General features: G+C 42.3%; 1 protein-coding gene across 1 annotated transcript in view; it reads right to left on the bottom strand.

Annotated features, from left to right (window-relative positions):
• COL25A1 (collagen type XXV alpha 1 chain) overlaps positions 1 to 23,774 on the bottom strand; it is a 127,326-nt gene that overhangs the window by 53,807 nt on the left and 49,745 nt on the right. The window contains exons 17-18 of the mRNA XM_069976212.1: positions 3,604 to 3,666; positions 73 to 141 (exon numbers count right to left, since the gene is read on the bottom strand). Of these exons, the coding sequence (XP_069832313.1) occupies positions 73 to 141; positions 3,604 to 3,666 (132 nt within the window). The remainder of the gene's footprint in view (positions 1 to 72; positions 142 to 3,603; positions 3,667 to 23,774) is intronic.

Below are 23,774 nucleotides of genomic sequence, written 5' to 3'. Positions count from 1 at the left end.
TATGGGATAGACTAATAAGTTTAATTTTATGAATCTTCCAGAGAACACCCGGTGTACACTCAGCGGACGTACCTTTGGACCTGGGACTCCTGGGAGACCTCTTTCCCCTCTTCCTGGAGGTCCAAGTTCACCACGTTCTCCCTATGAATACAAATGTACATACATCACATACTCCCTAATAAGCTTAAAGTCTTATTTCCCAAGATTATTTCTCTTTACCAATATAATAGAGCGCCTCTCCATACACATGACCACTTTAAAGGGGCTATCCAGCGCTACAAAAACATGGCCACTTATCCCCTCTCTTGTCTCCAGATTGGGTGGGGTTTGGAACTCAGTTCCATTTAAGTAAATGGAGCTTAATTGCAAACCACACCTGAAGTGGAGACAAGAGAGGGGGAAAAGTAGCCATGTTTTTGTAGCGCTGGATAACCCCTTAAAGGGGTTATCCAGTGCTACAAAAACATGGCCACTTTCTTCTAGAGACAGCACCATTCTTGTCTCCAGTTCAGGTGTGGTTTGCAATCAGGCTCCATTTACTTCAATGGAACTGAGTTATGCTGCGTTTACACAGAGCGATAATTCGCCGATCATGCAATTAACCATTTCGAAGTAACAATTTTTTTTGTTTAACGATTAGCGTTTAGACGGAATGATATATTGTACGGAAAAATCGTTTAAGCCCATCTAGCACATAGGCGAAATACCAACGACGATTTAAGAACATGTTCAAAGATTAAAATGAACGATTTCTCGCTCGTCGCTTATCGTTCGAATTCGATCGTTATCGTGCAAATTCACAATATAATCGTTCCGTGTAAACGCAGCATTACAAAACCTGCACCCACACTGGAGACAAGAGCGGTGTCTTTCCAACAAAAAGAAGAAAAAAACCCACTTTCCATGAAACCACTCAAAAATGTCGAAATGTGGTTGAGTAGAAGTAAAAAAATCAACAAAGACCATTACTAGGAAGGGAATTTATCCAGACTGGCGTATCCCACCCCTCATAAGTCTCCACCGCAGCCTAGTAGGTAGTGTTAAAAGGCAATGATTGGCCAAAATGCACAACGTTTTCTGATCGATGTCTTTTAACACGTGTAAAGAAATTAATGCCAATAGCATTAAAGAGGACCTGTCACCCCCCGTGCCGGGGTGACAGGCTCCTGACCCCCCGCTAGAGCCCCCTATACTCACCTAACCGCGCCGGGTCCCGCTTCCTGATGCGGTCGGGTCACGGAGATTTCAGCTCCCGAAGCCCGGTGTGCGCGCACACAGCAGAGTCCGACGCTCATAGAGAATGAATGGGGAGTCCGATGGTCCGTCATTCTCTATGGGCATCGGACTCTCCTGTGACCGCGCGCGCCGGGCTTCGGGAGCTGAAATCTCTGTGACCCGACCACATCAGGAAGCGGGACCCGGCGCGATTAGGTAAGTATAGGGCGCTTTAACGGGGGGTCGGGAGCCTGTCACCCCGGCCCAGGGGATGACAGGTATCCTTTAAGTCTAGATTTACACTCATGTGCAAATGTAAATCGTAGTACATTTGGTGTGTGTGTTCGGGGGGGGGGGGGGGGGGGGGCTCCCCTTCATATCATGCTGTGTACCCCCGCCTGGTGCACATTTTGTGAAATAGAGAACATGGCACCAAAAAAAAAATAAAAAAAAAATAAAAAAAATAAAAAAAAAATATATATATATTACTAATTCAGAATAATAGAAGATATCAAGGCATTTGAGTAATCACCGCAGAAGGTTGGGTAAATTACAGCATTTGCTAAAACAACCAACAATGGCATGTTTGCTGACATTTCCCTCCTGATTGCATTGGATATGGAACATAGTGATTTATTCGCTTTCGTTGTCTATGTATCTGAATGGCTCTTTTCTCAAAGTAATTCACAATCAAAACTAAGTTAATAGGCAAGAAGCACTTAGAAGAACTCATAAATATATAGTTTCCAAAAAATAATCCCATGAGAAACCTAAAAAAAAGCAAAAAAAAACCCATGACAATAACATTCTCATTAGATTTCTGGCTGATACCGGATATGAAATGATTCTAATCTACGAGCTGATGAATAATAATGACTTTTCCGACAATCACATGTAACCTCAAACTCAACTCCAAACTATTTCAAGCATTCTATCTCCAATATGGTTTTGGGTCTCACAACATCATCACTTTATATTAGCGTTACTTTAGCTTTACTCTTTTTTTACTATCAGATGCTATAATAATTTATTTTTAAATTGATTGATTTGTATGTCACCAACATTATGTTCGGTTTTTTATCTAATGTCAAGAATACTGAATTTCGTCTGCTTGGTCCTTTGGTTCTGGGAGCACTAAGCCACCACCAGAGCAATCTGACTATGACTTACCTCTCTCCATAGAAAAAAACTGAACATTTGTTTTGAATGTTTGTGTGTGTGTGTGTGTGTGTAGGATGGGAGAGTTCGACCAAAAGTTATTGAGTATGTGTATGGCCACCTTAAAGAGACTCTGTCAGTAGGTTTATGGTCTCCTATCTCAGGGTAGCATAAGTGACAGAGAAGTTGAACAGAATGATGTATCACTTATATAAAGAATGACAATACAGTCTAAATTGTGCAGCTATTTGCTTAAAGGGAATCTGTCACTAGCTTTATGCTGCCTCAATAAGGGCAGCATAAATAGTGATATAAACTCTGAACAGATCGTTGTATTATTTACTTTATTTTGTTCAGCCGTTCTCCTAATATGCAGGAGAATATGATTCTTGCCACACCCCTCCCCCGTCCTCCAGCTGCTGATTGACTGCCTATACACAGCATGGATAGATAACTGCCAATCAGCACCTGTTGGGTGGAGTTTTCTGCTTCTCATGAATATCCAGGACTACTTAGCTCATGCACATAATGGAGAGGACTACTTATTGTCCGTGTTATTCAGGAGGAGATCTCTGGATCAGCTGCACAGAACAATGTAAGTGATACATCATTCTGTTCAGCTGATCCAGAGATCTCCTCCTAAATAACATGGACAAAAAGTAGTACTCTCCATTATGTGCATGAGCTAAGTAGTCCTGTATATTCATGAGAAGCAGAAAACTCCACCCAACAGGTGCTGATTGGCAGTTATCTATCCATGCTGTGTATAGGCAGTCAACTGTCAATCAGCAGCTGGAGGACGGGGGGAGGGGTGTGGCAAGAATCATATTCTCCTGCATATTAGGAGAACGGCTGAACAAAATAAAGTAAATAATACACCGATCTGTTCAGAATTTATATCACTATTTATGCTGCCCTTATTATTCCCTTTAAGCAAATATCTGCACAATTTAGACCGTATTGTCATTCTTTATATAATCTTAAAGAAAACCAGTCTGCCTTCTGCAAAACAGCTTTTTGAGTACAGAAAGTAAAACCTATTACAGAGTTTTTAAAAACCGCTTGTACTATTAATTTCTGCAAAAATATTTTAAATGACACTTTAATAAATAACACAGAATTAACATAACAAAATATGTGAACGGATATGATATGGAAAACAAGTATTTACAAATACAGACATGTCAGGAGAGTTGATGGCTTATGATAAACAGATATAGTATTTCTTACCTTTGTTCCTGGTAAACCCGGTAGGCCAGGTTCTCCAGGAGGGCCAAGAAATCCTGGTTCTCCCTTTGGAAAAGAATCATGGTTAGAAATCATGTGAACTATATAATACATGGCCAAAAGACTGCACGATAAAACAGTATATGGACTGTTCAATGAAATGTGCATATAAACACAAAAAAGGAAATAAAAAAAATATCAGTAGTAGATTCTGTATAAAGATGATCATTACTATGTGTGCTGCTGGATAAAGAAAAGAGGAAAAGGATTATTCACTGTCTGAATCACCACCACGGCCACCCTCACCGGTTCAAAAAAAACAAGGAATTGAGTATAGAAAAAGTAGGCTGCACCTCAATATATAGTAGACAAAATATCAATGAATGTCCACGGTACAGGCCCCCCTACAATGGCACCGTTCTATTCTGTACATTCACTTTAACACAAATTAGGATACACGATAGTAGGACAATTCAACACTAACTTTATTGAAACATGAAAGCAGTTGTAAAAGTCATTATAATTTAATGCCGTATTAAAAGGTTATAACAAAAAGCATGATGCATAAGCAAAAGAATGCAAAGAACACAATGAGCACACAATAATCTCACTATGAGTGGTTAGTGTATTCGAATCAAATGTATTATAGCAAACAAAAAGCTTGTATTAATTATATTAACCAACATCCCATGAGAGCTTGTGTCACTGTTGCAGGGTATGTCTTACCATAGGTTAGTTCTATTGCAAATGATACCTGAACATGAACCTAGTCTGTTAGCCATTAGATAATTCAATAGCCATGGATTTGACGGTGGACGATCACAAAGGAAGAAATTGTGACGCTGCGTTAGTATTTTATACTAGAGAACAGGTGAGAATACAGGGGGAGATTTATCAAGCATGGTGTAAAGTGAAACTGGCTCAGTTGCCCCTAGCAACCAATCAGATTCCACCTTTCACTCCTCAAAGACTCTTTGGAAAATGAAAGGTGGAATCTGATTGGTTGCTAGGGGCAACTGAGCCAATTTCACTTTACACCATGTTTGATAAATTTCCCCCATGGTGTAAAGTGAAACTGTCTCAGTTGCCCCTAGCAACCAATCAGATTCCACCTTTCATTTTCCAAATAGTCTGTGAGGAGTGAAAGGTGGAATCTGATTGGTTGCTAGGGGCAACTGAGCCAGTGTCACTTTACACCATGTTTGATAAATCTCCCTCTATCATAGAATGTTCTATCTTTTCGTTGACATCTGCCATTTGGGGAAAGTCATGGACATGGGATGGTCGCACCAAAATTATCAGACAAACGGACAGTATGTCCGAGGGCACTGGCATTACCATATAACACGGCAGGTAGGCCTGACATTACCATATAACATTTCTGACAGGTGGGGGGTGGGGTGGCAGTGCTCCTAAAGGTGCTCCGGAGTGGAGTTTACCCCGACTAACAGTGTGGGACCAACGCCAAGGAGCAAGGTAAGACACATACTGCATTACTATGAGCAGGTTAGACTCATCTAGTGCATGCACGGATGAATATTTGGCCTCCGTGCCCGACATGAATTTTACCTGCCTACTTTGTTGTTGATCACACGCGGAATAAAGACAGTGCACATGAAATGGTGAGTGCCCTCCATCTTTTCTTCTTATTTTTTTGACTAAACCTATGTAATACTAAGTGGTTTTTATGAGCAGCACCTCCACAAACACTGATTCATACAGTCCCATCCTGTACTAAGCCTAGCAAACAGGTAGTGCCGGTGAACTTTTTCTATATTGGAGACCCTAAATAAAAGTCAAGGTGAGAGAAGTATTGCAGAAATTTCTGAGACTTAGCAATCCATTCCAATGTTTCTGCAGCATGTGCATAGTTCTCTGCACTCGGGTGGATGAAACAATTACAAGAATTTCTGCAACCAATCTGCCATGTGTCTCTGTACACTACAATGGTGAATGCCGGTCATTTCAGTCCGTTTTATGTCCTACTCTTTTACCCTAATGTTCTTTAACTAACAACTATTGTACAGGTCAGGGAGAAGTTATGTTGTAGGTCAGTCCTCCTTGACAGGTCTGCAAATTGTAATCCTGGCCGTACCACTCTCTGCTATAATAAAGCGTGGATCCACAAATCTCCAGCTCCTAAAGTTGACAGCCATTGACCTCAGCTCATCTTAAACATAGAAGTATAACCTTCCAATTATGGTTCCGCAGCTGTAAGTCAGGAGATACTAGCCCTGTAATAGAGGAGCGCGGCCATGACAGGGCACTCATATTCAGTATATGTTTTTATGGGAAAATAAAAGTGTTATCTTAATGGTGAGAAAGGACTGTAAAAAAAAACAGCTGTCAACGGTGCTTACCAATATCATATAAGGTCTTTACAATATCATATAAGGTCTTAACAATATCATATAAATACTTAAACGAGAAGTCTGGGGGATGGGGGTGGGGTGAAAATTCTTTTTTGGCAGGTGGAGGGGGGGGGGGGCAATAACGTATATTAACCAGACCTCGTGCCTGTGTTACGCCACATTACTAGGCTTCCGTCCCCCACCGGATGCCATTTTATCCCAGCTGTGAGGTACTGGTTTGGCTCCAGGTTTTTGCGGACCCTTGGGCGACAGAGCCGCAGTGGGCCCCACATCCATCCGCCATGCACAATCACTTTAGACATCTCTACACAAACACACATTATTGACACAGACACTGAGTGACTGACACTGACTGACTGACACAGACATTGACTGACACTGACAAACTCAGACACTAACACAGTGCTTACAGCTGAGCCTTTTCCCTCTTTCTCTCTGTCAGGCTGCTCTCCACACTGTAAGGTTGAGGAACTGTGGGTCATGTGATCAGGTCCTTCACTCTTTTTTCTATCTGTGCATGTCCTGTTCTGTCTCCTGTGCCTTCTGATGTTCAGCGCTCACCCTCCACTACAGTGAGCAGGCTGAACATTAAAACACTGTACCCCTGTCCCTCTCTGGGACCCTAGAGGCGCTGTGGGCCCCGGCACTTGCCCAGGTAAGCCCTGTGCTGACGCCGGCCCTGGTGAAGTACATCACGACTCGGCTGCCACGTCACTAAAGGACAGGATTTACCCCGCTCTGCCAATAAGTGACTGCAGCAGTATCCCGCCCCAGTCACTGACTGGCTGAGCAGGGCATCCATCAGCCAGGTCGTGACATAGCTTCAGGGGAGATCTGCGGAGGAGCGGGTCATGGTGCTGTGCGGGCACCAGGACAGGTAAATATACCTTCTTTATTGTTTTTCCCCGATCCTCAGACGGAAAGGATTTTTTTTTACCCCCCCCATGACAGACTTCTCCTTTAAAACTGTAGAAAACTGTAGAGACTAAAGGGCGATACTTAGGGGCAAGCGAGTGCTGACCCCGTCATATAAGCGCTTGCTTGCTCCTCGTTCCCCACTCGATGTTGGTGCTATTACACACCGAAATAATAGCTGCGGGAGCTACGGGAAGGGCTGCCCAGATGATCTTAAGATCGTCCAGGTGGCCCATAGGAGATAGCGGTGGTCTGCTGCCACCGCTCTTATTACATGAAGGGAGGGCCAGCAGACTGTCGTTATTGTTGTCATTTTCTTCAACATGGGTAAAGACAAGGACATTGTGCATGTCGGCTGATCGTTGCCTGTTAACACTAGCTAGTACACCAAGCGATTATCGGCCGTTACTTCCGATAATCAGTCAAACACATCCGATAGTTGCTTTGTGTCATAGGGCCTTAAAGTGTAAAATTTTTTTTTTGCCGAAATCAGCAGTATAAGCGATTTTAAGAAACTTAATAATAGATTTTATTAGGCAAAAAAGCCTTTTTCTGTACTCAAAAAGTAATTTCCCAGCCTCCCCCCCTCACTTCCTATCTGTGCATTATCAGGCAAACACGTCTTCATTACAGAGAAGCCAGTGAAGACGGGTTCTGCTGTGTCCATTATATCCTATGGAAGGGGGAGGGGCTGAGAAAGATGAGTGAGCAGGAAGAAGAGACATGATGGTCAGCTGTTTGTAGACTGTCTGGGCACCTAAAACGCTGGATTCAGAGGAGGTCAGAAAGGTCAGTGCTTATCTAGGAACTTGCTGAAAGAAGATTGCAGGGTGTTGTGCTGTGCAGGACTGCTCTGTGCTCAGTCACTCCTCTCAGCCCCTCCCCTCTCCATAGACCATAATGGACACAGAAATCCTGCTTCTTATGAAGTGAGGGGGGGACCTAGGAAAACAGCCTTTTCAGTACAGAAGGAAACTCTTTTGGTAAATAAAACCTATCATAGAGTTTCTTAAAATCGCTTGTACTATAGATATTTATTGTTTTCTGAAAATGACAGTTACGCTTTAACCCTTTAAGGACATGGCCCATTTTCGTTTTTACGTTTTCGGTTTTTCCTCCTTGTGTTTAAAAGGTCATAGCACTTGCATTTTTCCACCTAGAAACCCACATGACCCCTTATTTCTTGCGTCACTAATTGTACTTTGCAATTACAGGCTGAATTTTTGCATAAAGTACACTGCGAAACCAGAAAAAAATTCAAAGTGTGGTGAAATTGAAAAAAAAAACGCATTTCTTTTATTTGGGGGAAATGTGTTTTTACGCCATTCGCCCTGGGGTAAAACTGACTTGTTATGCATGTTCCTCAAGTCGTTACGATTAAAACGATATATAACATGTATAACTTATATTGTATCAGATGGCCTGTAAAAAATTCAAACCGTTGTTAACCAATATACATTCCTTAAAATCGCTCCATTCCCAGGCTTATAGCGCTTTTATCCTTTGGTCTATGGGGCTGTGCGAGGTGTCAATTTTTGCGCCATGATGTGATCTTTCTATCGGTACCTTGATTGCGCATATACGACTTTTTGATCGCTTTTTATTACATTTTTTCTGGATTTGATGCGACCAAAAATGCGCAATTTTGCACTTTGGGATTTTTTTGCGCTGACGCCGTTTACCGTACGAGATCAGGAATGTGATTAATTAATAGTTCGGGCGATTACGCACGCGGCGATACCAAACATGTTTGTTTATTTATTTATTTGTTTACTTTTATTTAAAACCTGGGAAAAGGGGGGTGATTCAGACTTTTATTAGGGGAGGGGGATTTTTACTATTAACAACACGTTTTTTTTTTTTTTTTTACACATATACTAGAAGCCCCCCTGGGGGACTTCTAGTATATACACTTTGATCTCTCATAGAGATCTCTGCAGCATAGATATGCTGCAGAGATCCATGAGATCGGCACTCGTTTGCTTTCGGCTGCTGCAGCCGGAAACAAACGAGTGCCGAGCCGAGGACGGCGCCATCTTGGACGCGTCCCCGGCCGGCATCAGTAACGGAGATCGCTCCTCCGGGACAAGGTCCCGGAGGAGCGATCTCCCCCACTAGACACCAGGGAAACGTTGCCTCCGGTAATCGGAGGCAGCTGTCAACTTTGACAGCTGCCTCCGATTAGCTAATTAGCGGGCACGGCGATCGGACCGTGCCCGCTAATAGCGGCGGTCCCGGGCTACACGCGGCACCCGGGATCGCGGCACTTCAAAGCGGGGCCGCCGCGCGGCCCCGCTTTGAAGTGCTAATGAGGACATAGGACGTACCGGTACGTCCTATGTCCTTAAGAGGTTAAGTGAACTGAAGCTAGTCATGGTCTTGTTTTTCATCTATTTCCAGTGTTCAGTGGTCTACAAGAGATGCCAGATAGAAATCAATGGCCACATTCACATTGAATCTTTCATCCACATTAAGAGAAAAAGTATTATTGTCTGTGGAATGAGGTAGACCACCACTGCCTGTCTCCTTACCTCCAGAGAATGCCTTCAATAATAACAAAGTATTATCTAACAAGTACACCGACTATAAGGATCTAAACCATCCACTCCATCAATCAGCGGAAATCTGATTTCTGGGTTACAGGATCAAACACAAAGTATTTAAAGTCTCGGTCTGACGTGATGGGGAATTTGTATGGAGGATTAGCATAAGAGGGATTTCTAACAGGGATTTTCAGAATTTGCAGTTAACCTGAAATCAGTCTACTCTATATTGTCTTATATTCCTTAGCAAGTCAGATGTCTGCTCGCATAGTCATAGTAATACACTCAGTAGTAGAAAAATTACTAATTAGCAATTATTTGTGTCGTTTTGGTTATACAATATAACAATATAAGGATTAGAGATGAGCGAACCGGGTTCGGGTTTGAGTCCATCCGAACCCGAACGTTCGGTATTTGATTAGCGGTGGCTGCTGAACTTGGATAAAGCTCTAAGGTTGTCTGGAAAACATGAATACAGCCAATGACTATATCCATGATTTCCACATAGCCTTAGGGCTTTATCCAAGTTCAGCAGCCACCGCTAATCAAATGCCGAAAGTTCGGGTTTGGATCGTCTCGAGCATGCTCCAGGTTCGCTCATCTCTAATAAGGATACATTACAATAAGCTTTGGACTCCCCTATATTAGCTTTGGTTGAGACCTTTTCCCTAGGTGCTGAAGATCACAAAGCTCACACCGAAATCAAGAGACGAGACAACTGAGCATTGTAATGTCGTTCTCTGTTATGTTGTTGTAGAACCCTGGACTGTACCCTGTCTTCCTATTGTTTGCTGATCCTGCCACTATAGGTATTGACCCAGGGGTAAGATTACATTCACACTTTCCGTAAGTTTGTTCGTAATCGTGGATCCGGACCAATTCAGGGCCCACTTATTCCTATTGGACTGCTCATACTGTACCATTATTGCGGCACAGATTGTCCCATTGTCCCACTGTAATTTTTACGGAAGAAAGGTCTGTAAGGTAAACCATTCCCACTTATTTAACTATTACCTTCTCCTTCTTTGCTGATCCGCAAAAAATACGGATGCAATACAGATTAATTTTTTTTGCGGACTGCGGATGAAGTTGCGGATGATTGCAGGAATCATATACTTTCCTGAAAAACCACTAAATGTGTGAATGGAGCCTAAGGGTACTATTACACGGGCCAATGAAGGCCCGATCAGTATTGATAGCGAGCCCCAATCAGCTAGACCGACGCTCATTTACTGGGCCTGATAATTGTTTAACAAAGGCTGCACGGACATCTTTAGCGATGTCCACGCAGTCCTTGCCTAAACACCTAATACATTACCTGTCCCCATTCCTGATGTTTTCCTGCATTATGCATGCATCCTGGCACTGCGGCCTGTCTCACCTGGCAGGCTGCTCAGCCAATCCCTGGCTGGGACTACCGTGGCCAGTAATTGGCTGAGCAACCTGTCAGCTCAGCAGGCTGCTCTGAAACCACAGCGCACGGTGCCAGGACACTGGAGAACACCGGGAATTAGAACAGGTAATGTATTTGGCATGGGCTGCCCAAAGTGTTTGGGCAAGGGCTACACAGACATCGCTAATGATGTCCGTGCAGCCTTTGCTAAACTATTATCAGGTTTAGTAAATGCAGATCGGTGCTCACTTACAATATTGATCGTGTTTGTTCAATCGTCATGCATCGCTATTACACATAGTGATGCTCGGATTCTTTCCCTTCCGCTAGGTGAGCGCCCCCTTGCAGTCAGGAAGGAACTGTCACCATGGTTGGCTCTCATCAAGGTGAGTGTTCCAAATACAAAGGGGCAGATGTGTGGGTTCAGATTAGGGGTGCATATCCCTCTTCTCCTTGAACTAATTTCCATTCCCAAAAATTTCTGCAACAAATCTGACATGTATGAATATACACTTATAACTTCACCTCTATGCACATGTTCTGAAATGTATAACTGGTTACCTAATATACTAATACTCTTTCTACTTTCAGTCTTTGATGGATGTTCAGGCAGATTGGTCTATGACATCTACAGTTTGATCCCTAGTTACATTACAGTAGTTCCCGGCATTGCGTCAGACTATCCTGGAACCGTTTATACCTTCCTATTGCACACACACATTACATTATACTACCGGAGTATTTAGGAAAGTCGGCTGTCTAGCATTTGGCGCACCAGCTGTGGACATAATTTTAACCACTATTAATTTACTCGAGGATTTACACTAGAGTTGGAAAAGAAATGTTGGCTTTGTAACGTCTTTCTTGCGATTCAGATGGCAATCCTGTGGTTTAATATTAAAAGCACATAGTATAGGTGACCGTTTTACACAGGTCTGTTCAGCTTCCTGTGCCTGGAACGTATTAGCACAAAACGTAAGCCCTATAAAAGTGCCACATAGAGGTATAGTATGTTTCTAAAGGCTGCAGATGGTAGCTGTATTGTTAAATGGGGTTTCCTGTAACTTAACTTTGTTACAGAATACGCACAGTCTAAGGCTGCTATGGTATAAGATCTTAGGACATTTCTATTCCCACTTTTGCCACATAAAGGGGCACTCGGGCAAAAAAGAAAAAAATTGAAATCAACTGGTGTCAAGTTACTGTATATAGATTTGTAAATTACTTCTATTTAAAATCTCAAGTCTTCCAGTAATTATTAGCTGCTATAAGTCCTGCAGGAAGTGGTGTATTCTTTTAGGTCTGACACAGTGCTCTCTGCTGCCACCTCTGTCCATGTCAGGAACTGTGCAGAGCAGCAGCAAATCCCCATAGAAAACATTTTCTGCATATAGGTGGCAGCAGAGAGCACTGTGTCAGACTGAAAAGAAGACAACATTTCCTGCAGGACATACAGCAGCTGATAAGTATGGGAAGACTTAAGATTTTTTTTAAAAAGGAAAATTTAAATGTATATAATATTCTGAAACCAGTTGATTTGAAAGAAAAAGAATTTCGCTGGATAACCCCTTTAAAGTGACTCTATACCCATAATCTGCCCCCCCCCCCCCCCCCCAAACCGCTTGTACCATCAGATAGCTGTTTTTAATCCAAGATCTGTCCTGGGATCCGTTCGGCAGGTGATGCAGTCATTGTCCTGAAAAACAACTTTTAAACTGGCAGCCCTGTGTCAAACGGCCATGGCCTAGAATACCTGTGACCTAACTTTGCACCACCCCTCCGTCCCTCCTCCCCTCTTCATCATTAGGAATGCTCCAGCCAGATTTTCTACTATTCATCACCTGTGTCAGCACCGCACATGGGCTGGATCATTAAGGCACCTGTGCAATGTTCAGACAGGAGAAAATGTTCTAGGGGCATTCCTAATGATAGGGAGGGCGGGGAGGAGGGACGGAGGGGTGGTGCAAAGTTAGGGCACAGATATTCTAGGCTACGGCTGTTTGACACAGCGCTGCAAGTTGTTTTTCAGGACAATAACTGCATCACCTGCCGAAGGGACCCCAGGACAGATCTTGGATTAAAAACAGCTATGCGAAGGTACAAGTGGTTGGGGGGGGTCAGATTGTAGGTACAGAGTCACTTTAATATTTCTTTGTTAACCATGTTCCTTTCATTGGAGAAAACTTTATTGCAGCTACTGCACCATCCTTTTCCTATGAGGTCCGCGACCCCAGCTCCTCTGTGGGGCACTATATTACAGTAGGCCTGAAATGTATAGTATACAGCTGTATTATACGCATATTGAGGTCATGGCAAGCAATGTATAGAGATGATTTTGCCATATACTTTATTTATTTATTACAGTATGTAACCATAAGGACTTTATCCCCAGTTATAACTATCTCCTAGATCTGATCCCCTTTAGGGTGCCTTCACACCTACCGGATCCGCAGCGGATCTCACTTCTGCGGATTCACAGCGAGATTAGCTGCGGATCCAGTATCAATTCACCCCTATGATAGCACATACTCGCAGCAGGATTGATATCCCGCTGTGAATATGTGCTTTAACGCCCCGCTGTCCGCAGCCCCGCCGCCGCATCCCCCATCCCCGGCCGCATCCAGCAGCCCACATCCCCTATCCCCAGCCGCATCAGCCCATCCCCGGCCGCATCCAGCAACCCGCAACCCGCAACCCCCCATCCCTGGCCGCATCCAGCAGCCCGCATCCCCTATCCCCGTCCGCATCCCCCCACATTACCTGCTCGGTGGCGCGGCTGCAGTGAGGCTTCCGCCTCACTGCAGCCGCGCCGCCGAGCAGGTACTGCATGCTCTCGGCGGCGGGCTGCAGGATGCGGCCGGGGATGGGGGATGCGGGCTGCTGGATGCGGCCGGGGATGGGGGGGATGCAGGTTGCTGGATGCGGCCGGGGATGGGGGATGCGGGCTGCTGGATGCGGCCGGGGATGGGGGGGATGCAGGTTGCTGGATGCGGCCGGGGATGGGGGATGCGGGCTGCTGGATGCGGCCGGGGATGGGGGGATGCAGGTTGCTGGATGCGGCCGGGCATGGGGGGATGCGGCGGCGGGGCTGCGACATCGGGGGGTTAAAGCACATATTCACAGCGGTATGTCAATCACTGCGAGTATGTGCTATCATAGGGGTGAATGGTACCGGATCCACAGCGGTTCTCGCTACGAATCCGCAGAAGTGAGATCCGCTGTGGATCCGGTAGGTGTGAAGGCACCCTTAAAGGGGTTATCCAGCGCTACAAAAACATGGCCACTTTCCCCCTACTGTTGTCTTCAGTTTGGGTGGGGTTTTGAAACTCCGTTCCATTGAAGTAAATGGAGCTTAATTGCAAACCGCACCTGAACTGGAGACAACAGTAGGGGGAAAAGTGGCCATGTTTTTGTAGCGCTGGATAACCCCTTTAATATCTGTGCATGGTCCTCTGATCTGATGACTTCTGCCCTATAGAAGTGATGTCCTACAGTAAGTATTGTAAAACAGATGAATGCACACAGATAAACGGATGCGGCAATACCCAATGGCTCACTGGAATTTCTAAAGATTTATTAAATGTTTAATATTACGTTTTTAATTGGTTAAACAGATTAACATAAATGGATCCAGCGACTGTCCAATGCATATCAGGGAAGCCGTTTGTCCGTCACTGTGTCAGCATGTTGAGTTTCAATATATGGGTATATAGGGGGAGATTTATCAAACTGGTGTAAAGTGAAACTGGCCCAGTTGCCCCTAGCAACCAATCAGATTCCACCTTTCATTTTCTAAAGAGTCTGTGAGGAATGAAAGGTGGAATCTGATTGGTTGCTAGGGGCGACTGAGCCAGTTTCACTTTACACCATGTTTGATAAATCTCCCCCAAAGTGTGAAGGAAACAAATAATATACAGCATGAACACGGACAGGTGCAGGTCTCAGGTTACTGTATAGTGTATTATACATTACACACAGTGGTGAAGCCCAGGACATTTAATGTGTGGCCTTCTTTCCACAGTTCCCACTGACAAAAACAAACACTTTTAGCAGTGATGGAAGAACTAATATGGAGCAAATTTCATTGCCTCATTACTCCAGTTTACGAGTCCCTTTTGCCTTCCATCTGGAGCGTGCAGTGCCAATGCTACAAAATTTTGCTTAAATTAAACTACAGGGTCACAAAGAGTGTTTGTTTCTAACAGATGTTCATGTGGTGCAAACTAAAGAAGTGTCTGATATACTACGTATAAAATCTAAGGCTACATATAGCTCTGCAAAGACATAAGCCTAAACTCTGCTATAAAAAAAAAAAAAAACGTTCTAAGTAAGACAGGTAATATGGTTATTGTGCGAAATCACAGCGAGCTTCTATTAAATATTTTCCTCTTCCTAGAGGTACGCTACCCTATGATCCCTACCTCAGGAATGGAGGACACGGATTAACCGAGAAGCAATTATTTCTAACACATTTATTACCGTTCTTTTGATAAAATCTCGAAGCGATCCTTCTGTGCATAGTACGGGGGGGAAAATTCTGATGAACGTTCCGTCACCGCTCAGCAAGTATTATTATTACATCCTACTTCCTACTGTAGGCCGAATAGCGGCTCTCATCAGCATGATACCTGCTGCAGAGGATTACGCCAAACCCAGCAGTCAAAAAAAAAAAAAAAGAGACTGATTTCCTTTCCGTGATGGAAAGTGGAACATTTCGGGAGGGAAAACACCATGAATATCTTCATTCCTTTAAATGTTTCCTCCACGGTCCACCACTAAAGCTTTATATAAAAGGATGCATATTTATAGTTGTATTAAAATAAGCCTGCAATTATATCCTGCCCGGAGCGGCTTTATAGGAAAAGGACGGCACTGTGCTTTGCGGTGGGTTCGGAAACTTTTTACTTTGTTGACATCGGTTTTAGGATTAACTTGAAAATGGTTAACTCCGAGTTTGATGTTTGGCAAACCTTTGACGCGGTGGCCTCCCTTCTCCACTGAATGTTTCACTATCTTTCAAGAACTTTCCAGAGGTACTGTATGGTTAGACATTTGTAACAGGGCTAAAATGGACCGGGTTGGAGTTTTGGTCATATAAATCATGGCTGTTAGTTTACTTTCGGAGTGTCTGATCTTTATAACTAGCTAGATAAAGGCCCTATTACACGGGCTGATGGTGAGGAGCAACCGGGCACCGACCTGTCAGATCAGCTCTCACTTTCTCCTTGTTCCCCACGGATAAGAGCGGAGGGGGGGGGGGCCATGGGAGATAGCAGCGGTATGCTGCTACCACTCCTATCATGTAATAGGACAGCCAGCAGACTGACGTTATTCTTCAAAAAATTTTCAAAATATTGAAAGACAAGGTTTAGCCGACATCACAGGAGCTATTCCTTTTCACAGGAGCTAGTACACCAAGCGATTATCATCCATAATGGACAATAATCGCCCGAATACGGAAATACGGACGATAATCGCCTGGTGTAATAGGGCCCTAAAGTGTCACTGTCGTGTATATATATATATATATATGTATATATTTATATATATATATATATATATATATATATATATATATATATATTTTTTTTTTTTATTTATTTTATTTTTGCAGAAATCAATAGTACAGGTGATTTTAAGAAACTTTGTAATAGGTTTAATAGGCAAATATGCCATTATCTGCATTCAAAATGACTTTCCCCAGCCGCCTCCCCCCCCCCTTTACTGCTCATTATCAGGAAATCTCGACTCTTTTACATCAGTCAAGCCCAGCGTAACGTATGGAGAGGGGAGGGGGGAGGAGGGAGATTAGTCGCCAGCAGAAAGCAGAGAACAAAGGATTACACAGCGGGAGCTGTGTGAAAGCCGGTATTCAGAGGTCAGAGAGGTCAGTGCTGACTTCAGAGGAGATAGCCCGGTGATGTAGTTGTAAATTAACTCTTTGTTGTCCTGTTTTGGTGCCTTATCTCCCTCCACCCCTCCCCTCTCCATAGAAAACCATGAAGACAGGGGGGAGAGCTTTAAACTGCTTTTTCTTGATAAAAACGCATTTTTCGGCTAATAAACCCAATTACAAAGTTTCTTAAAATCGCCTGTATTTTTGATTTCTGCAAAAAAAATTTAAGTCCTTCATGAATAAACCAAGCAAATGTACAGTGCATCGATACTAATACGGACATGGAGAGAAAGGAGCTGCTGCACCTCAAACCATATTGCCTCATGTACCACGTGCAGGTCCCCTGGCCCACATGAGTCCCTACACTTAATCATAACTCTGTCGATCAGCGACCGCTAACCCCGCAAAGCGAGAGCAAGCAGGGAAGGGAGGTCATAGAATGTCCCTGCAACCCCAATGTCACAGGACCAAACCCCAGGGCCCCCTACTAAGGTCCCTATTACTTTAGGGCCCTAAGCAGTACAATTTTGTATTTTTATAGGTTTATGTTTAAGGGGTCTGGAGTGTAGTATGTGTTCATTTTTGTGTATGTGATGTATGGGGTCATATACAGTATATACTATTTCTAACTCAAATGGCATTAGTTAGTACATGGCCTATAAAATAGGTGGGAGACGTTTGTGGCGACTTTTTTTTTCCCCTTTACTGAATTTCCCGATATCCCTTCCTGATAGTTGACAACATGGTTACGTGTTATATCACCACAAAAACATGGCCTGATAAACCCTTGGCAAAAATTCTACAATCTCTACAATTAGAAGATGGTCACCACTTCTTTCTTTAGTTTAGTTCTTCATTAGTCTAATAGCTGACCAGTCTGGTTCCATTTAATGTACAGTACCTCAAAGAAAATTATGGAATTATACAAAAACACCCAATTAGTACTTTGTTTTTCCTCCCTCTGGCTTTTACTACATCTTGGACTCTTTGAGGCCCGGACCTCACTAATGATAAACAATATTCTACATTAAACTGGCTCCGACTTTCCAGGAGTGCAGTGGACAGATCATCTTTACAGAATGGAGTCTTGTCATGGACCAATTTTCTAAATTGTCGCCATAAGTTTTCAATCAGATTGAGATCCGGACTGTTTGCAGGATTGGCCATTAAGTTGATATATCTTCCCTGGATAAAAGCTTGTACACTATTTGCTCATGGCAAGAAGAATTGTCATCCTAAGAATACTTAATCTTCACCCGATCTTTATTCTTTCAATAGAACGGGCAAAGCGTAAAGAATTTCTATGACCATCTGTGTATTGACTGTTGATGTACTACTGTAATCTCCTTTGGTCCTTATCCTGGCAACAACCCTATACTATAAATGAGTGGGGAATGGTTATTGTTTTTTGCAGGAGTCCTTTTTATATCTTTTGACATCTTTCTTGGGCTACCCTTATATTTACCATTTATATCACTTTCCTATGTTGTTTATTCTTGGCCCAATTTTTACACACAGCTGGCTGGGAACAACCAACATCTAGCTACCCAGCCATTCTCTGGGCGGAATTGTATAATCCTTTCCATTGTTTCAATTGTAAGCACTTTGCCTTATAACTACACACTACTTAGCATTTTCAGTGCCATTATTTATTTATTGGAGGGCCTGAGTTTGACACTCCTGCTTAAGAAGCAGCTACTTCTCACTGGAACATTAGACGTTCAGAGAGGGAATTAAAAAACCTGAGAATTCATGGTGCCCCAAAAAACTGTGCAGGGCCCCCTACTCTACGCACAACACAAAGCTATACATTATATATATATATATATACATATATATATATATTTATTTTGTGATGTTACCTAAAATAAAATCTCTTGTGGCCTGTAGCCACAAGAGTGACTGGCAGAGCAGAGAGCTAATTCTGCTTGCCTGCTTGCTCTGACAGTCACTGTATTTAACTATAAGGGACCATTAGGAGCCCTTATGGTTAATTACATAGGTGCAGGAGCAGACTACCTTCTACTTAACGCCATGTATACTGCAGTATGTAAATGACCCAAAGTTCACTTACATGTTGAAACACAAAAAACGGGTTAAAAAGCATAAGACAAGGAGATCTCTGTTTCACTGCTCCTGCACTGATAACCTCTGACCTCTGCACAGGGAGCTTTATTTTCATACTTGATTGCAGCTGGAGAGCAGAGGTCAGAGGTTATCAGAGCAGTGAAGCAGAGATTTCCTCCCCTTTTTTTGTGTTGCAGCATGTAAGTGAACATTGTGTCACTTACACACTGCAGTATATAAGGGGTTAAGCAGAAGGACACAGGATGGTTCTTACCTTCTCCCCTGGGCCCCCCTACTGCACGGGCCCCATAGCAGCTGCCTGCCCTGCCTCTATGGTAGCTATGCCACTGATAACAAGTATGTACCAGAATATCCATGTATAGAAATACATAATGCCCTAAATGACAATCTAAGAAACCAAACACCAAAGACCTGGGTATAACATCCAAAGGCCGATTGTTCTGATAAAGAGGACAGAAGTTTTTTCAACACAAATCAAAAAAATGGAATGATGTCTGGGAAAAGCGGAGCTTCGGGTGAGATGCAATATGAAATTCAAAAACAACGGAATCAAAAAGAAAGAAGAAAGGGCAAATATTGCAAAAGTCGAAAATTCCAACTGAAAACACACAATCAGGGAAAAAAAATTACATCCATTATTCATGTTTTATTTATAGCTGTTCCTTGTTCTGGAGGCTGAATAAAAGATTTTATTTACTTGCACTTAGTTTTTAAATTGCTTCGTTCTCTAAGTACAATCGATATGCAATCTCCATTCTTTCCAGACACCTGACCGTGAATAAAAGGATAACATTTCCTATTTATTGAAACGGCTGCAACATTTCCACTAGCAGTTCCCCTGTCCACCACTAGAGGGAGTGAGGAGTTCTAGAAAGTATCTAGTATCACAAGTATACAGTAAACTTATTTATTCTGCCGGTACTATCAATGCTGGGCTGCGTATGACTAACATCTGTATCTTCTAAATACTGGATCTATTAGTAACAAACAAACTTCTTGCTAGATATCATTTCATGTACTATACGATAGTGCAACTTCCACTTTACTTGAGGACAGTTGTCCCTGGACCATGTTCATGTCTAGCAGATGATATGTCTATGTATCAAGCGACTGCTTTCTTCTGATTAAATCATTTTAAAATGACTACTAAAAGGGGCAGTCCAAGGAACTGAATAGGAATACCAGTGCATAAAGCTTAAAGGGGTAGTCCAGCGGGAAAAGGAAAATCGAATCAGCTGGTGTCAGAAAGTTATACAAATTTGTAAATTACTTCTATTAAAAAATCTCAAGTCTTCCAGTACTTATCAGCGGCTGTATGCCCTGCAGGAAGTGGTGTATTCTTTCCAGTCTGACACAGTACTCTCTGCTTCCACCTCTGTCAAGAGCAGGAGAAATTTTCCATGGGGATTTGCTACTGCTCTGGACAGTTCCTGACATGGACAGAGGTGGCAGAAGAGAGCACAGAATTATCATGGAAGCAGGCTGGTCTTCTTAAATGTCCCTCTTAGTGTTCTCTAGTAGCGATGAGCGAGTAGTACTCGATCGAGTTGCTATTGGATCGAATACTACATTGTTTGGAATACTCATTTATGATCGAGCATCCGAGGCAGTAAAAATTTGTTTCTCCTCCCACCTTGCCTTTTTCTAGCCAATAACTATGCAGCCCCCTAGGCCCTAGAAGCACGCTGGCATCAGGAGAACAGCGTCTACAATCATTAACTGGCTTATTCATGTGACCATCTTGAAGATAGTGAGGGAGAGATCCTAGAGTAGGGACAGTGAGGATTTAGCTGATTGTAGGCAGGAAAGAGCCCAAAAGACCTTCTTAGGGCTACAACTATACACAGCACAGTATATGTCTGCAGATTCCCTGTGAATAGGCCTGCTACCAGAGCATCTGCAGCTTATTCTCACAGACAGACAGGTAGCTGCTCACTGTGAGGAATGGGCTTCAGTTCATCTATTTTCTCCTACATTCTAATTGCTGCAGGACAAGTTGAGGGAGAGATCTTGGAGTAGGGACAGTTAGGATTTTAAAGTGTCACTGTCCTTTTTTTTTGCAGAAATCAACAGTACAGGCTATTTTAAGAAACGTTGTAATTGGGTTTATTAGGCAAATATGACATTATCTGCATTCAAAAAGACTTCCCCCCCTCCCTCCTCTCTCTCATTTACTGCTCATTATCAGGAAATCTCGACTCTTTTACATCAGTCGGGCCCTGTCTGTTCTATGGAGAGGGGAGGGGGAGGAGGAATAAGGGAGATTAGTCGCCAGCAGAAAGCAGAGAACAAATGATTACACAGTGAGACCTGGGTGAAAGATGGTATTTAGAGGTCAGTGCTGACTTCAGAGGAGATAGCCCGGTGATGTAGCTGTAAATTAACTCTTTGTTGTCCTGTTTTGGTGCCTCATCTCCCTCCACCCCCCCTCTCTCCATAAGAGAACCATGAAGACAGGGGGGAGAGCTTGAAACTGCTTTTTCATGGCAAAAATGCATTTTTCGGCTAATAAACCCAATCACTAAGTTTCTTAAAATTGCCTGTACTATTTCTGCAAAAAAAAAAATGTAACGACAGTGACACTTTAAGTGATTGTAGGCAGACAAGACCCCAAAAGCCCTTTTCATGGCTACTACACAGCATATATGTAGCTTGGTCCATCCAGTGAATAGGCTGCCTACCAGCACATCATCTACTTAGACAGACAGGCAGAGATAATTCTCCAGACCTATTTGCTAATACACTCTAACTGTAGCAGGGCAAGTTTTGGTGCTCTGTGTTACTTATAAAAAAAAATGTAAAAACTGTGTATTGTTGAGAGGCTGTGATAGTGGTGTAATACTGTGACTTGGGCGTGTTAGATGCACCCAGGCATGCTTCCCCTGCTGTCCCAGTTGCATTTCAGAGGTGTTGGCATCATTTTCTTAGGTGTCATTGGACTTTGTGACCTCCAGGTGGTCAAATTTAGGTTTCAAAGAAATGAGCATTTTTTCCCCATAGACTTTAATGGGGTTCCATATTCAATTAAATAGTCGAATATAATAATAATTAATAATAATTTTTATTTATATAGCGCCAACAGATTCCGCAGCACTTTACAATTCTATTGCCGTCCGTTCTAATCGAATTTTGAGCTACTGAATATTTCACTACTCGCCCATCTTTATTCCCTAGTAACAATAGTATTTTTGTAAAGACCAAGCGGAAACATTTCTATTCACTTCAAAATTTTACTTTGAATGAGAATCCATTTATAAAGACCTTCAACCAATCTCACAATCAAATGTTCTCTCGTTTTATGATGCAAATGCAATAAAACCAAATTGCTTGGGAATAATGACAGATATGATTCAGCAAGAATACATTTTAATCAATATTACTTTTTTTTTTCAATTTTACTAAATTCTAACAAGACAAAAAAAAAGAAAGAAAAAGAAAAAGTTATAATTCAAATCTATATTAGCCATCCTGGTATAGTTGGTATATAGCGCAAATAACTATATAGACAGATGCACCATATAATAGAATGATCAAATGACAATGAATAAGATCTAATCATGTTTTAGCTATATTACACTGAATAAGTATGTATAGTTTGTATATGCTAAATGCATAAAAGGTATGGAGAAAATGAGAAATGTGTCCGTTCACATGGATACCTTAAAGGGGTACTGTAGCATTTTATTTTCTCTTTGAAATCAACTGGTTTCACAAACTTCTATAGATTTGTAAATTAATTCTATTTTTAAAAAATATCTCCAGTCTTCCTGTACTTATCAGCTGCTGTATGTCCTGCAGGAAGTGGTGGATTCTTTCCAGTGTAAGGCTAGGTTCACACTGCGTTTTCAGCATCCGTTTAACGGATCCGTTTTTTTTAACGTCCAGAAAAATAGGGTCAGCAACGTTTTTTTGTCCGTTTTGGTCCGTCAAAAAAAACGGATCCGTTTTTTTTATAATGGAAGTCAATGGAAAAACGGATGCACACAAATGAATCCGTTTTTTGCAATCCGTTTTTTATGCGTTTTTTTCAAAAAATGGATGCGTTAAACGGATGCTGAAAACGCAGTGTGAACCTAGCCTAACACAGTGCTGCCACAGGAACTGTCCAGAGCAGCAGTTAATCCCTATAGAAAACCTCTCCTGCTCTGGACAGTACCTGACGTGGACAGAGGTGGCAGCAGAAAGCACTGGGTCAGACTAAAAAGAATGCACCACTTTCTGCAGGACATACAGCAGCTGATAAGTATGGGAAGACTTGAGATGTTTAAATAGAAGTAAATTACAAATCTATATAACTTTCTGAAACCAGTTGATTTGAAAGAAATAGATTTTCACTGTAGTATCCCTTTAAGAGGAAGTGGTTATTCAAGGCTTCCATCGGTGGTAGTCCATTGGTGGTATATAATATATATATATATATATATATATATATATATATATATATATATATACATACATACATGTTAGGTGGCACCCATCATACATTTACAGCGCTGTACTATTCTGTACCAAAACAGAGGCCAAAATTACACAGTACAAAGAGTAGGTTCACGCACAGAAAAAAAAGCAAAACAGGTCATAAAACACTAAAGTCTATGGAAGAACAGCCTGAGATTTTTCTAGGTCTTTCCCAAATGATTAAAACCTTTGACGTGTCCATGTAAAAAATTTTCTCACCAGTTTTATTGCTCTTTTATAGGTTATTTATATATATTTTTTTTGTTGCCTAATAAGAGCCCAAGAAAAACATTGTGTGACCATTTCTGCATAGATAAGAGTGAGGACTCCCCACATATAGTTGGGTAGGGAGCAAGAAGTACTAACTATAGATGTCACCTAGTACTTCCACCCAGTCTGTAAGAGATTCACAGATCAATGCACCAACTGGACTTGATTGGAGATAAACAATAAACAGTACAGTGACATAAGAATAAGACAGAAAGAAAAGTCACATGAAGTAGACAAGA

This window comes from Dendropsophus ebraccatus, chromosome 7 (genome assembly GCF_027789765.1).
Source record: "Dendropsophus ebraccatus isolate aDenEbr1 chromosome 7, aDenEbr1.pat, whole genome shotgun sequence".
In the NCBI taxonomy this organism is placed as follows: domain Eukaryota; kingdom Metazoa; phylum Chordata; class Amphibia; order Anura; family Hylidae; genus Dendropsophus; species Dendropsophus ebraccatus.
This window is presented reverse-complemented; position numbering and strand designations above follow the sequence as displayed.